The sequence below is a fragment of the Malaya genurostris genome, chromosome 3 (assembly GCF_030247185.1).
Source record: "Malaya genurostris strain Urasoe2022 chromosome 3, Malgen_1.1, whole genome shotgun sequence".
Taxonomy (NCBI): domain Eukaryota; kingdom Metazoa; phylum Arthropoda; class Insecta; order Diptera; family Culicidae; genus Malaya; species Malaya genurostris.
This window is the reverse complement of record NC_080572.1, coordinates 29,832,093-29,848,560: the sequence shown is the minus strand read 5'-3', so window position 1 is coordinate 29,848,560 and position 16,468 is coordinate 29,832,093. Positions and strand designations below refer to the sequence as shown.

Genomic DNA, 16,468 nt, shown 5'->3' with positions numbered 1-16,468 from the left:
GGACCGATTTTAGCACGGTTCGTTTTTGGCAACATAATCGTTCGAATATGGCATATGTAAACCAGATGATGACAGCATTTTCGAGTTTAAAGCAATTCCATAATTATATTGATTTAAACTACTTACAGCAATAAAAACTGCAAGAACATAACTTCCGTATACCATACGACTCAGTTCGTCGAGATCAGCAAATGCGTGTGTGACAAATAATTTAACTCAATTTTCTCGGAGATGGCTAAACCGTTTTCTACAAACTCAGATTCATATGAAAAGTAGTATTCTCACAAACAAGGTTCCTGAATTACGTTTGGATCCGACTTCTGATTGCGGAACCACAGGATGATATGTCAAACGAAATTAAAATAATGCAATTCATTTTTCTCGTAGATGGCTGAACCGATCTAAGATTCAAATGAAATCTAAGAATCATCTATGATTGAAATGAGAGGTCTTAAAATCTGATAAAATTTAGTCAGATCCGATTTCTGGTTTAGGAGATACAGGGTGATTAGTATAAAAATGTCCAATTCACATAAATTAATCAGGTTGATCGGGTTGGCAGATTTGGATAGTCGATTACCAAATAAATTTATTTCAGTTTAAGCGGTATTCAGTTTTCGATTCGGAATGTACGCCCAAATTTTAATTCGCACTTCAATTTCTTAAAGATGTCTACACACTCCTCAGGTGAATTTAACTGATTTCGGCTACACCGATTTTAGAAGTCCGGTTCCAGTATCGAATCGTTTCTCAAAGCTCAATCATTTTTTCAAAAAGGCCAAATCGAACTTCAAAAACAAAAATTCAAATTAAAATAAATTTATGGTCCTATACAAATTTGGTGAATTTTATCCGATTCTGGAATTACAAATGATGAGTTTTTGAAATTCATACCGATATAGAAGATGTAAATTGTTTCGCGTATTAATTTGTGGCCATTCGAATCATTTTGGATGATGCTAGTTCCTGAATACCGGCTCTGGAAGTACCATAAATAATGACAAAAAACTCTAAAGTGGAACTTACTCCGATATCTCATGGAATGTTCAATCGATTGTCACACGTTAAGATTGAAATTCGGTACGATTTGCAGTTTCGACATTACAGGGTAATGAGTAACTAAAATCTCAATTTGCCGTTTAAAACGACGATAATTAAAATAATTTCATAAGAACTAAAACACCTAAGAATATCCATGCAAAAAAACACATGCGGATTGATAAAAAAAGGTATCATCTCACTGCTAGGTGGATTAATCACGTTTTATATATATAAAAAATAGGTAGAGAAATCGCTCAAACTTTAGAAAAATTTTCCGAGGCCCGGAGGGCCGAATGTCATATACCAATCGATTCCGCTCGACGAACTGAGCAAATGTCCGTGTGTGTGTGTGTGTCTGTATGTGTGTTGTCAACTAAGAGGTCGAGATCTCAGAGATGGCTGGACCGATTTTGATCAAACTAGTCGCAAATGAAAGTTCTCCCCGTCACCCAGAACGCTATTGAATGGTTTTGAGATCGGATGTTTACTTTTTGAGTTATACGTAGTTTTATGACAAAATTTTCAGTTTTTTGACAGTATCGACAAATCTTGGAAACAGAATATACTTAGATTCCACACGGTAATACCTATCCAACAAGCCATAGATTGTTAAAATCCGTCCATTTTCAACGGAGATATCGACATTTTTGTATAAGCGACTTTTCCTCCTATTCCAGCAGTAGGAGTTTTGAGCGCTGTATGACAAAGCAATGCTTGGGAGCAACGCGAAACACGATTTTTTATACTGTTATATACAATTGTTTCTAAGTACCAAAAAGACTTTAGCACGGTTCGTTTTTGGCAACATAATCTTTCGAATATGGCATATGTAAACCAGATGATATCAGCATTTTCGAGTTGAAAGTAATTCCATAATTATTTTGATTTAAACTACTTACAGTAATTAATTCTGGAAAAACATAACTTCCATATACCATTCGACTCAGTTCAACGAGATCAGCAAATGCGTGTGTTACAAATAATTTCACTAAATTTTCTGGGAAATGGCTAAACCGTTTCCTACAAACTAAGATTCATATGAAAAGTAATATACTTCCAATTAAGGTTCCTGAATTACGGTTGGATCCGACTTCTGATTACGGAACCACAGGATGATATGTGAAACGAAATTAAAATAATGCAACTCATTTTTCTCGTAGAACCGATCTAAGATTCATATGAAATCTAAGAATCATCTATGATTCAAATGAGAGGTCTTAAAATCCTATAAAACATCTTACTTTTTAGTCAGATCCGACTTCTTGTTTGGGAGATACAGGGTGATTAGTGAATGTCCATTTCACATAAATTAATCAGGTTTATCGGGTTTACAGATTTGGATAGTCGATTACCAAATAAATTTATTTCAGTTTGAGCGGTATTCGTTTTTGGATTCGGAATGTACCCCCAAATTTTAATTCGCACTACAATTTCTCAAAGATGTCTACAAACTCCTCAGGTGAATTTAACTGATTTCGGCTACACCGATTTTAGAATTCCGAAAATGATTGAGCTTTGAGAAACGATTCGATACTGGAACCGGAATTCGGAAGTCGGTTCAACCGAAGTCAGTTAAATTCACATAACGAGCTGAATATTCTATTCAGAATGTTTGAAAATCAGTGTCTTCTTTGAGAAATCGTAGTGCGAGTTAAAATTTTTGGGTGCCTTCCAGATCGAAAATAGAATACCACTAAAACTGAAACAAATTTATTTGGTTGTCGACTGTTCAAATCAGCAGACCTGATAAATCTCATTAATTTATGTGAAAAACAGATCTAAACGTAATTCAGGAACTTTGTTTGTGAGCATACGACTTTTCATATGAACCTGAGTTTGTAGAAAACGATTGAGTAATCTCCGAGAAAATTGAGTGAAATTATTTTTCACGCACGCATTTGCTGATCTCGACGAACTGATTCGAATGGTATATGTTTCCAGCATTGATTGCTGTAAGTAGTTTATTAATTTGAATTATGAAATTGCTTTCAACACGAAAATTCTGCCATCATCTGGTTTACATATGTCATATACGAACGATCATGTTGCCAAAAATGAATCGTGCTAAAATCGATCCGAGGCAAAATGTCATGGAAAAGGATGCTGTTCACAGTCTTTTTGGTGAATTAATTAAAAATGGGTTAGATAAAAAAGAAGTACTTATTCTTGATTGAAAAAATAACGGCTGCGAATGTTATATTAGCTTTTTGTTCCTACAGAATGTGTGGATTCAATTTTCTCAGAAACGGCTGAGCCGATTTTCACAAACTTGAATTCGAACCGCTAAGCAAATACTTGGAGCAGTGCTTAGTGGCATACGTAGAACTATTAAGTTGTAACATATTAGCAGTTTAATAAAAGCTACTCGTTTTCATAACTTATAATTTTTTCCGACTCAATTCGTTTATTGCCGATGCTATACTTTCAACACTCCAAAGTTTTTGGATGTTACAGTGATAAGATGATTATTGTTATGTTTATTAATATCGTATTGTCGCATCTTAGTTTCAATGGGACCATAGCACTAACCACGACGCAAAGATTCTGTACGCTGAAAATTGGCTGCCAAGGCTGTTGAAATAGAGTAGTCAAATTCCACAAAAGGAATGTAGCACCAAGACTTTGCTTTTATTATTGTATTAAGAACGCTTACATTAACATTTATTGGAAATTTTGACTGATTAACAAACGTGAAAATCATTTGCAATCAAATGTACGTGAATTGCAATAACAGTCATGGGATTAACATCAAATTACCAGTGAAATCAGTTAAGTATTCACCTAGCGTTAACTGTAACAATCAACAAATTGAATTCTATCTTATATAAGGGAATGAATTAAAATAGCGAAAAATCTTCCAAAAAACAAATCTCCCAAAACTGCTGTATTTTGCCTGATAAAACCCACCGCTTCATCGAAGCATTAGGAAATTAATTTTGTATCTTATAGAAAATGAGACTCTAATTCCGCATGAAAATTATGTGTTACCTACGGCAGATTTATATCTCTTGAATTTTCTTCCTCTTACAGGACCACCAGCTATGTCATCTTCACTCGGTGACATCGAAAGTCCATCGCACACAACGGATTTGGTAATGAACACAAATCCATCACCGACACAACGAAGCCTTTCGTTGGCAACGGCTGTGATAACCGGGGAGAATGAAATTGCCAACCGGATAAATCCGACAGTGCCGGGTCCGGTTGGTAATAGTGGTAATATCAGCTTGTCGCTCATTGACAGTACGGTGCTGTTGCTGCCCTCCGGTGTACCAGCGTTGCAACAACAGAATCAACCGCAGTCTCCGCTACAGTCACAACAACAACAACAACAACAGAGACATCGAACGATCAACTCGATGAACCTTAATCCAACCACTCCGGCAATGCTAGTGAAACCGGTCAACGAGCACCGGAAACTACTGAAGAGCACCGGGCCCATACTGAACTATGTCTTCGATTCACATCCACCGTACTATAAGTCGACCTACTACAATGCACGGTAAGTTTATTCAGGGTTATTATTGACTCAGTAGTACCTTACGTCGCTTCGGATTGAGTAATCGATTACGCTGGGCAAGGGTTTTATTTTCATAGCATATGGGTGGATATTGTTGCTGATATCGAGAGGATGCATTTATCTGTATCGCCGGGATAAACAATGGATAGCAAAGATATTATCAGAATTAATGTTCCGTGTACTATTTATATTTATGTTTTACATTAAAACATATTTCAAATAATAGGTCAGAATCCATTTGCCGAAAGCCGTTTCACCGAAAACCATTTCGTCGAAAGTCGTTTCACCGAAAGGATCATATCGCTGAAAGCTATTCCGCCTGAAGGGTCATTTCGTCGAATCCTACAATTGTCTTAATATCGTATTCAAATTAAATTCAAACAAATCAAAATGCAAGATGATGAGACATTAGATTGTCAATAAAAAACATTCGGCGCTCCGCCAAATAAATTGCCTCTGTGGGACTCTTCGAGATAGCACAGAAAATGCGGAACCTAGTTTCTAGTAGACTGATCAAACGAGAGGGTTAATGGTGTGTGTTAGAGATGATTGGGTTTCGGGTATTTGTGCCCGAAATCCGATTCAAACCCGAACTCGACAGGTGCTGGTCGGGTTAAAAAAAATTGTTTTTCGGGTTCGGGTCGGGTGACAATTTCTTCATTTTTAACGGGTACGGGACGGATTCGGGTTCAAAAGTTCGATTTGCATTTGTTATCGGGTATAGGTCGTGTTCAGGTTGGTGTTCAGGCCCTTCATAAATGCAAAATCAGGAGCTGAAGCGTCGGACAGAAAAACAATCGTTCTTATTTAGGTTACCGCTAGGCTCAAATGCAATACTACATTGCATTTACGGTAGTTTTATCATATTTAGAAATTAGGCGATATTTTTTCTCTGCACGAAATTTTCAGTTGAAACATCCTATCGGCGAAATGATCTGTTCGGGGCTTGCAGTGAAATGGCCTTCAAAGAAACAGCCACCGCGCTACGCCGCCGTCAACAGTTTTGTTACACCGCCGATTTCGAAAAAGCACACCGACTACCATTTAATTTAATCACGTCGTCAAATTTATTTGATCGGACCGAATGCAAATAATTTTTTTTTTATAAAAATTTTTATTCAGGCCATTCCGCGTACAAGTTTTACGAGCCTTATTGACTCATATTTTTTAACATAAGTATATTTTTTTACTATTGGATCTGGTTGTCATTCTTTTTCAAGGGAAATGGAAGCTCCCATTTCCATCTTTCGAGGATTGAGGGTTACTTTGTCCGTGGCTCATCGTATCATCCATTGCTTCATCGTCGGTGTTGTGTGTGGTTTCCGTTTTCTTTTAGTTTTACTTGTTGATCGTAGTCTTGGGCTCGCTGATAGTTGCTGTTGTATATTGATTGCAGTTGTTAGTTGATTTGATGCTGAAAAAGTTTCTAAAACAGGTGTACCAGGCTCACTAGTTACCGGTGCTGAACGGTTGTACTTGTTTTTGGTTGAAGATGTCCTTTTCGCAGTTTCAGTACAAGGTTTACCGTAACGTGCAGGTCCTTTTCGCAGTTTCAGTACAAGGTTTACCGTAACGTGCAGGTTTTTCACAAAACTGACATGTAATCAGATGATTCTCATAGGATGTCTCCCGCCTTGTCCACAAATGATGTATGATGTAATTGCCTTACGTAGTCGAAAACGTACCAGTCGCACGCCATTTCGGATATCGCGGAAAAAATCCCGCCATACTTCCCTTTCGATGAAAAGAATCTCTCTGTACTGCGACATATTTTCCCGACCGAACGTAAACAAGGATTTTGTTTTTAACATTGTAGCACTCGACGCTGTGCACCTCGTTGTTAACCGAAGCGAATGCAATTGCATTTCTTTCACGTTTAAATATTATGTACACAGAGTTCGACACGTTGTTGAATTGAATCTCAATAACATTATTAGCGTCTAGATGCATTCGTTCTTTGACTAAGGTTTCAGTTTCGTTTGCTGCTGGTCTAACTTTGCAGCGTTTGAAGTCAATACAAATTGAATTCAATATTGTAGACCAAATTTCAGGCTTTTGTCAATCGTATTTGCCCATTTTGTACACTCTATTGTTCATTACACTGTATTGTCTTTGTTTCTGTCGTCTCGACCGTAAACAATTTTAGACTGTGTTGGATGTGTTGTGAACACGAATTGATTGTAAATCATATTATCATTAGTGTTGATATTAATATATATCTTTTTTCTGTTCCCAATTCACCAATTTTCCTTTTTTCAAAATTTCTATTGAACGGTTATTTCTGTGTCATTTCCGGTTTCCTCTTAACAAATATTGTTGCTCTTAAGCAAATTAAACCAGAAACTTGATGCATATCATATAAGCAGGCGCGTACACAGGGGGGGGGGGTTTAGGGGTTCAAACCCCCCCCCCCCTCCCCAAAACAAAAAATTATAACCCATGGGAAACATTTTGATATAAATTGTACATGTGTTGATTTATCACCATGTTCTAAACCCCCCCCCCCCCCCCCCCCCCCCAAAATTTTCTCTGGCTACGCGCCTGCATATAAGCAAAGTGAGCTTTTTCAATAGCACAAAGTGAAAAACAACAGAAGTGATGCTATTTATGCCCAAGTAATTTATGTCGCAAAACTTTCTTCAAATGCTTGGCTTGCCATCAACCTATGTGAAAGGATCATGTCGCGAGGATTTGTTGCGACTGCTCAAGTTATAGCCACAGCACATGAACAATTTTGATCATTTCGCTTTATGTCCATGTCTGCTTTCCATACTTAAATTATTATTTAATTTATTGTCGTCTGCAGTTTTGTTAATTTCTTGACTACTTATGTATTTGAATCTTAGTTTGTTCCTATTAACTAATATGAAACGATTAAACACTCAATTTTATGTCATTGCAAAAATAAGGTGATGAAATTGTGCACCCCAGAAACTTCAAAAATTGTTAAAGTTCATTTGTTCAAATAAATATACTTTATATTACATTCGAATAAATATACTTTATATTCACAGTTTAAAAAAAATCAAGCCGATTTTTAGCATCGATTATCATTATCCGAAAATCAACAATAATTATCGTTTGTCGTTTACGATAATTGTGATTACTCGACGAGAGTATAACTAGTGTATGAGTATGAATCTCATCCCTTGTAGTATAACTAAAGTGATGTTTTACAAACTCACACATAATAATGAAAAGATAATCATTAAAAATCATTCTCTTGTAAGCAGGATTTTTCGTTCCTGCATTTCGAGTTCGGATTAAAAGAGTCTGTCGGGTACCTTATCTTCAAAACCTTAGACGATTCTGATTGGAAATTTTCATCGTTCCGTGTAATATTACAACCTTTAGAACGATGAATAATTTCATATCAGAGTCATACACAGTATTCAGTTAAGGTGGTACTCAATACGTTGTTTCGATGTAATAACGTGAGAATTATCTGCAATATTTCTTGAAACAGAAAATTATTGCGTTTGATGTTCAGTACGTCTAAATTTTTTTTTAACATCAATTGATAATCATATCGAGATTGTTAAAATTCTTTTTTTTTACTGTGCATAAATTTGTTGTGCCACCAGTATACTCATATTCCTTGCCACATAGATTGCACTTTGCCCTTCACGACTTTTGGTCCACGTCAATGCATTTCCACACGCCACTTTGTATTGATTTCACATTTCACTTATTTTCTCAATAATTTTCATGCCATAACCTATATGTCTATACACGAATACTCCACTAAAAGCCAATTCCTATTGCTATTATTCCATCGCTTTTAGGCGCACTGGAAGAGAGTGCAATGAGTGAGACAAATTGAAATAATTGAATCCTCTGAAAGTATGACCTTTTTTTTAAAATAACTATTTATTGGAATATGAGTTAAAATTAAATTATTAAGATTTAAATTGGGTGTTCAGCCACAAGTGGTGACTTTTCAGCTCTATTATATATATGATTTGGTTATTACCATGAGGACATTATTTGCTTCCGCAATTCTGAGATTTTTATGTAGGGAAAATTCTAAACCTACTTGTATTGTGTAATGGGGAAAGAGAACTTATATACTAACTTACTAACTAATACAGAGAGCGAATCGATTCAATTGAAGATTGCATCGATTTTTGTCGGAATTTGCTTATAATATTATGTGACATTTCATCTAATGGTTCTATATTTGTGAGTCTGTGTAACTCATTTGTACTAAACCAGGGAGGACGCTTCAAAATCATTTTCAGAATTTTATTCTGAATCCTTTGAAGCGTTTTCTTCCTGGTGGAACAACAACTTGACCAAATTGGTACTGCATAAAGCATGGCTGGTCTGAAAATTTGTTTATAAATTAACAATTTGTTTTTTAGACAGAGCTTAGAATTTCTGTTTATAAGAGGATATAAACATTTAATATACTTATTACACTTTGCCTGGATTCCTTCAATGTGATATCCTTGAAAGTGAGTTTTTTGTCATACGTTAAACCTAAGTATTTAGCTTGATCAGACCATGTCAATTCCAAGCCATTCAATTTGAGAATGTGATTATTGTTTGGTTTAAGAAAAGAAGCTCTTGGCTTATGAGGAAAGATAATTAATTGTGTTTTTGCTGCATTTGGTTAAATTTTCCATTTTGACAGATAATCACTGAAAATATTTAAACTTCTTTGTAGACTTGTGTCGTCACAGAATAGCGATTTCTGACAACCAACGGGTAGATTTGGAAGATCAGAAGTGAAAATATTATACAAGATTGGAGCTACGCTCGAACCCTGCGGAACACCGGCTCGTACGGGTAGTAATTCAGATTTACATTTCTGATAGCTAACCTGAAGAGTACGATCAGTTAAATAATTTTGAATCATTTTGATCAAATAAATAGGAAACTGGAAATCAGACATTTTTGCTATTAAACCTTTGTGCCAAACACTGTCGAATGCTTTTTCTATGTCTAGAAGAGCAACTCCAGTGGATAACCCAGAAGATTTATTTGCTTTTATCATGTTTGTTACTCTGACAAGTTGATAAGTAGTTGAATGTTCATGACGAAATCCAAACGTTTCTGGTAAAAAAATTGAATTCTCATTTATATGAGACATCATTCTCAACAAGATAATTTTTTCAAAAAGTTTACTGATAGAAGAAAGTAAGCTAATTTGTCGATAACTTGATGTTTCTGCTGGATTTTTATCAGGTTTCAGGATAGGAATTACTTTAGCGTTTTTCCATCTTTTTAGGAAGTAAGCTAATGAAAAACACTTGTTGAAAATTTTAACCAGGAGTCTCAAGGCAACATCGGGAAGATTTTTAATAAGAATATTAAAAATTCCATCATTACCAGGAGCCTTCATGTTTTTGAGTTTCCTAATAATTGATTTAATTTCTTCAAAATTCGTCCCAATAATGTCATCGTGTGATAACACTTGGGTTGAAATATGCTCATATTTCAGTGAGACTTCATTTTCAATAGGACTCACAACGTTCAAATTAAAATTGTGTACACTCTCGAACTGCTGAGCAAGTTTTTGAGCTTTTTCGCCATTTGTAAGAAGTATTTGATTTCCTTCCTTGAGAGCAGGAATTGGTTTCTGAGGTTTCTTAAGAACCTTAGAAAGTTTCCAGAAAGGTTTAGAATATGGTTTAATTGCGAAATTTTCATTTCGTAAAAGAGTAAATCTATGTTTAATTTCTTTTTGTAAATCCCTAACTATGTTTTTCATAGCAGGATCACGAGAACGTTGATATTGTCGTCGACGAACATTCTTCAACCGAATGAGCAGTTGAAGATTGTCATCGATGATAGGAGAATTTAATTTAGTTGGAGCTTTGGGAACTGAAAGATTTCTAGCTTCGATAATGTAATGATTCAAATTATCAATTGCTGTGTCGATGTCCGCAGAATTTTCTAAAATAGTTTCATGATCAACATGATTTTCAATGTGAGATCTGTAATCCAACCAATTAGCTCTATGATAGTTGAATATAGAACTAATAGGATTAATTATAGCTTCGTTGGAAAGTCTGAATGTTACAGGAAGATGATCTGAGTCAGCATGTGTAATCGGTTCACTACAAATGTGACTTTGATCCGTTAGAACCAGATCAATTGTAGACGGGGTTTTCACGGAAGAGAAACAAGTAGGATTACTGGGATGAAGAACTGTGAAGTAACCAGCTGAGAGTTGATTATGAAGTATTTTTCCATTACTGTTATTTTGTCTACAATTCCACTGGACATGCTTAGCATTTAAGTCCCCTATTACGAAAAATTTCGGTCGATATCTTGTGAGTTTTTGCAAATCGCCTTTAAAGAAATTTAATTGTTCGCCGGTGCATTGGAATGGCAAATATGCTCCAGCGATGAAATAAATTCCATGAATGGTTTCAACTTCGATTCCCAAGCTTTCAATAACTTTAGTATTGAAAGAAGGTAAAATACGATGTTTAATTTGCCGTTGGACAAAAATGGCAACTCCACCACCCATTCCAGTAAACCTGTCAAATCGATGAACCACATAATGTGGATTACTTTTCAATTTGACATTTGGTTTAAGAAAAGTTTCTGTCACAATGGCAATATGGATTTTGTGAACTTCGAGAAAATTATAAAATTCATCTTCACTTGATTTCAAGTATAAAATTTATCTTCACTTGATTTCGAACATTCCAATTTAAAATATTCAAATAATTATTTAACATCACTGTTAAATTTTAAATTCATTATAATATTATTTGCAAATTTCCATCCGATTTGAAATGCTTCAAAAAGTGATGAAGTCGAATTCATTTGGATGATCATTTGAAAAAGTTGATCTTGTAGGTAGATCATTTTATTTTCAGTTATATCGCCTAAATCGACTTCATTTAAAGAAGCGAATGGCATTGAAGGAATATTTGTAGGTAGACTGCCATTAGAAAAAGATGATTTGGCCGGTCTACCTATTAATAAATTGTTTTCGTAAGAAGATGAACTGCTAGGCGGTCCTGTGTTTTGATTATTTACATTAGAGGAAATAGGTGATAGATTTCTACCTAATATACCAGCATAACTGACATTAGAATAAGATGATGACGAGGTCGATCTACCTGTCAATAAATTGTTTGGCAATTGGCAGGCGTACCTGTTTTTTGTTTTAAATTCGAAGAAATAGGTGCCTTAGAAGAATTAGGCGTGGCATTTGTAACGGTTTTTTTGATTTTCAGGTATGTTCAGTAAATTTAAGGTCGTTGATTTGACTTGTTGTCTAAGCGAACGAGCGTTTAAATTTTTTTCCCTGACAGGACATTTCAAATAATTGGATTTATGATTTCCATTGCAATTTGAACATGAAAATTTATCAGTGGTTTCATTCATTGGACAAACGTCTTTCGAATGCGATTTACCACAATTCAAACACCGTATATCCATATGACAATTTTTGATTCCATGACCGAAGCCTTGGCAACGACGATATTGCGTTAAGTTTGCAATACGATTATGCCGTTTATAATGTTCCCAATGAATTTTAATGTGGGAAATGAAACGTACTTTTTCTAAAGTTTTCAAATTGTTTACATCACTTCGATTGAAGTGTATTAGGTAAAGTTCATGGGAAATTCCAGAGCGTGGTTTAGAAGTACCATTCGCTCTTTTTTTCATAAGTATTACTTGGGAAGAAGCAAAACCAAGTAATTCTTTTAGTTCATTTTTAATTTCATCAATACTTTGATAAGCCTTTCAAGACAGCCTTGAACGGTCTGTCTGATTTTATATCAAATGAATAAAATTTATGAAGTTTCTCGGTCAAATATCGGATAAGAAGTTCATAATCTTCCAATCCATCAACCAAGACTCGACATTCTCCTCTTCGTCCGATTTGAAATGAGACTTTTACTTCCGGGAGAAAAGTAGAAAGCTCAGTACGGAATGCTTTGAAGTCGGAAATCATCACCGTCACTGGTGGCATAGATTGTTGTTTCTTCCCAGAACGACAAGCGTCCATTTTTGGGAATTTTTGAAGAATTTTCTTCTATGTCGCTACAATCGGATTCAGGAAGAATCTCGTAAATATTGTTAGACGGCTCAACGGAAGGTAAATATGTCCGTTGTCTTTTATTTTTACATCCAGATTCTATAAGATCGTGAATGTTATTAGAAAAATGTTGAATAACGGATTGTGATTTATTCCGTATTGAATTATTTTTAGCCTTAGGCTTGTTGCCTTTCCGGTTGGACGCAGGCATTTTTGAAATGAATGGAATTTTGAATTTTGAAGTTTGATTAATAGTCCTTTGAATAGCTAGCCTTAAAAAAGGCTGATTAATTTCTTAGTCACTCTAATATCACTCTTTGTATCACTTAGTCACTCTAATATCACTCTTTGTATAGCCTTGGCTGACTAATTGTTAGTCTTTAAAAAGACTGTTAGTGATTCAGGTAGCCTTGAAAAAGACTGAAACCTTGAATCAATGAAACTCTAGGTAGCCAGAAAAAATTTCCAGGAGCCAAGAGCTATATGCGTGCGGTGCGAACGACTGTTCAACACCGACTGTATGACCTTTATGTGCAAGTTTTGTTGATGGTTTTCTCTCATTGCACTCTCTTCACCTGTGGGACGAAGTGAGATTGCCGAGAACGAATTTGAACGACGGCTAGTCAACGTCATACCAATGCACTTGGCGCTTCGTTGAAGCCGAAGAAATAAAAATGTTCCATTGGGAACGGGAATAGCGTGATGCCTTTCACGCAGCCCACCTGGGCTCGATTCCCAACCCAGCACATAGGGTTAGAAAGTTTTTCTGACCCGTAGAAGCAAATAACTTTAATGTTAAAGCCTCTATAATTGAAACAAAACAAATCTTCCGTCGTAATGGGAATTGACTTCAATCTGTTGTGATACTTTAAGTATCGAGACCAAAAGTATCGATACTAACAGTATCGCTCTGATGCAATATCGATAGCCGATTCTTGGAAGAAAGTATCGATACCTCAAAGTATCGACTCGGTATCGGTCATCCCTACTATGTAATCATTGTGTAAACCGACTTTTGAACCGAGATCCAGAGGGCCGAGTGTCATTCGACTCAGTTCGTCGAGTACGCAAAGTGTATGTGTATGTATGTGTGTATGTGACAAAAATATGCACTGAATTTTCTCAGAGATAGCCGTATAATTCTTTAAATAGGCAGATATGGTTAATTTATGACCAAATATGTTGACTTTGGGTATACCGGATCATCGTTCCTGGTTCCGGAAGTATCAGAAAATTGCTCGTTTGCTCCAAACCGGATATCCCTTCTATTTTTTAGAAACGGTTAAACCGATCTTCGCAAACTCAGACTCAATAGTATTATGTTTCCATAAGTTAATGTTGAATTTCATCTAGATCCGATTTCCGGTTCCGGAAATACAGGGTAATGTGTATGAAATTGCAACTTGTCATATAGAGTGATAATGTAAAACACGTAAAAAATCTTCTAAATTTAATTCAAAATTGTTTCAATTTATAGGTTAGGCTAGTTGCTGACCAAACAAACCGAATTCAGCTATACCGGTTCCCAGTTCCCGGTTCCGGAAATAGTGGATGAAAAAAATGGAGCTCTCTTCGTTTTCTCAGAAACTGCTAGATTCGATTTTCACAAATTTAGACTGAAATAAAAGGGTCAATGTCTATAAAAATAGACTGCTTTTGAATTTGGTTCGGATCACACTTCTGGTACCGGAACAACAGGGTGAGATATGTTAAAAATTTTAAACCGTCATTTAGAGTGACTTTATTTTTACATAAAGTTTACAAAACAGGTGAACCGGCTGTATCTTCAAATTTAAAGCAGAAACAAGGACCATAGTGTTTTTAAATATATATCATAAACTAGTATACCGCGTAGGGAATTTCGAAAATACTCATTTTTCGAAAAACTATAATCATATAAGTGAAAAGTTTAATCTTTTACATAAAAATTTCAGTATTGTAGTATTGTTTATAAAAAAAAAAGTTTACAACATATCAAGAAACCCTTGCGTGGTATACTAGATAATGTGCTTATAAAGGTCTCCTCAGAATTTAAAAATAATCGATAAAGATTTTAGCAGATATGAGTTCGCAAGATTTTGAAGATCGCGTTTCGAAAAAAAAAACGTTTGAAGTTGTCTTAAGGTAAATAAAACGCGGCGCGAGGCGCCTTCTCAAACTGTCGTAAACAACTAGTTTGAGATTCATTTTGACCACAAGACATTTTTTTCGCATTCTAGAGGGTTTTAGGAAAATTTTAAGCTTGCAAAAAAGTTTTGATCTATTGAAATTTTCATGGTTGCCATACCCCTTAAACCACTAAGTAGACTCAAAGTTAGCACTATTTCTGTAACACCTTTAAGGTATTCCATCGAGGTGCAATTTTTTTTGCCGTCTCAAGCAAAAACAAATGACGACTGGCTACTGGTCGCCGCAGAATTTGAACGTCTAGGAGTTTCTAGTTTGTGCAAAAAGCACAGTCATTTATTGATAGATTTATATTACCTAACTACCAATCTATTCGAAAACAAGTTTTTAGCCTTATATTGCAACAGTGTTTTAGTGTTTCCATAGTACACCAATGGATAATCTGTTGGATTTGATCTATGTTTTCCCGAGCTAGGATGATAATTCTTCTTCAACAACCAACCGCTTCCACCATCTCAAATTCTTAATTATTTTACTATTCAATTTTTTTAATATTTTGCTATTTAAAATTAGAATTAGAAGTGCTTGTCAAATACACTTAAATACACATTTAAGAACGAATGCGAAAGTGCAAATTATTTTTTTTTTTCTAATAAATATTCCCGCATAAACGAATACTATAAATTAACTATACTACATAATGTCAAACGTTCAAGAATATAGTTTGGATTATGCATAACGCTCGCATATTTTTTTGATGAAAAACAGTACATTTTGCGTAAAATCAGGAGAGGACAGTACATTATCTTTGAAAAAAAACAGCACATTTTGCAGTATGCATTATACCTAGAAATAGTGAATAAAAAACGAATTATCAGATGACTTGTTTTCATAGTAGCAATATTTATTTTATTTCATTTTTAAGGTATTCTCTAATTCAGTAAAAACTTTTAAAATATGCATGAATTAATCATCAAACATTTTTTGCACTAAACTTCATTTTTTTAGAAACTATGATTTTGATGTAGTGTGTTCTCACTTCTTGGTGGAGACATTTTTCTTTTTTTTAATCAAGGAAATTTTGCAAAATTATCGTGACGCGTTCTAAATAAGAATGAGTAATAAAAAAGTTATAAAAAGGAGAGAAACAGGCCTATCTATTTATTGTTTGCATTTATTTATATCCACTACGTGTTGTCAATGTTCTTTCTGACGTTTTGTATTGCGGCAAATCGAAATTTGTAATTGGTTGAGTTAAAGATTCAAAACTCTTTATTTATTTTTTTTATGTGAAAAATACAATACATTTCTATGGGAACATACAGTACAAATAAAAATACAATACATTTGAGGGTAAAAAACAGTACGCAGTATTAGGATTTAAAATACAATGCAATACTGTAAAATACAGTAGGGATACGAGCGATAATTATACATGGAATAATCAATTTCGCTAATCAAATGATACTTTTACTTGCGGGATGTTATAGGGCTATATTATTTCGCCGATTACTCGACTTCGGATACAATATCTTTGCTTGACGAGTAGATGCCAGTAGACAAAATTAATGTCATTTTAAATAGTAGCATTAATTTTAGAATTACTCATGATTTGTTGTATATTTTTCATATTGACATCCATGAGTGAATTTGAAAAAATACCCGCAGGTTATAATCTATGCCGAATAACGCCTATTCCCTGCTACCACTGGTCTTGGGTAGCAAATTTTCATATGTTCAATCAGCGCACAGGACTAATCTCAACGTCACTG

At 35.0% G+C, this 16,468-nt stretch overlaps 1 protein-coding gene across 3 annotated transcripts in view; it reads left to right on the top strand.

Moving 5' to 3' along the window:
• Positions 1–16,468, top strand: part of LOC131439492 (uncharacterized) — a 210,736-nt gene that overhangs the window by 122,663 nt on the left and 71,605 nt on the right. For all 3 annotated transcript variants that reach the window (XM_058610573.1, XM_058610572.1, XM_058610571.1), the window contains exon 4: positions 4,072–4,543. In XM_058610573.1, the coding sequence (XP_058466556.1) occupies positions 4,072–4,543 (472 nt within the window). The remainder of the gene's footprint in view (positions 1–4,071; positions 4,544–16,468) is intronic.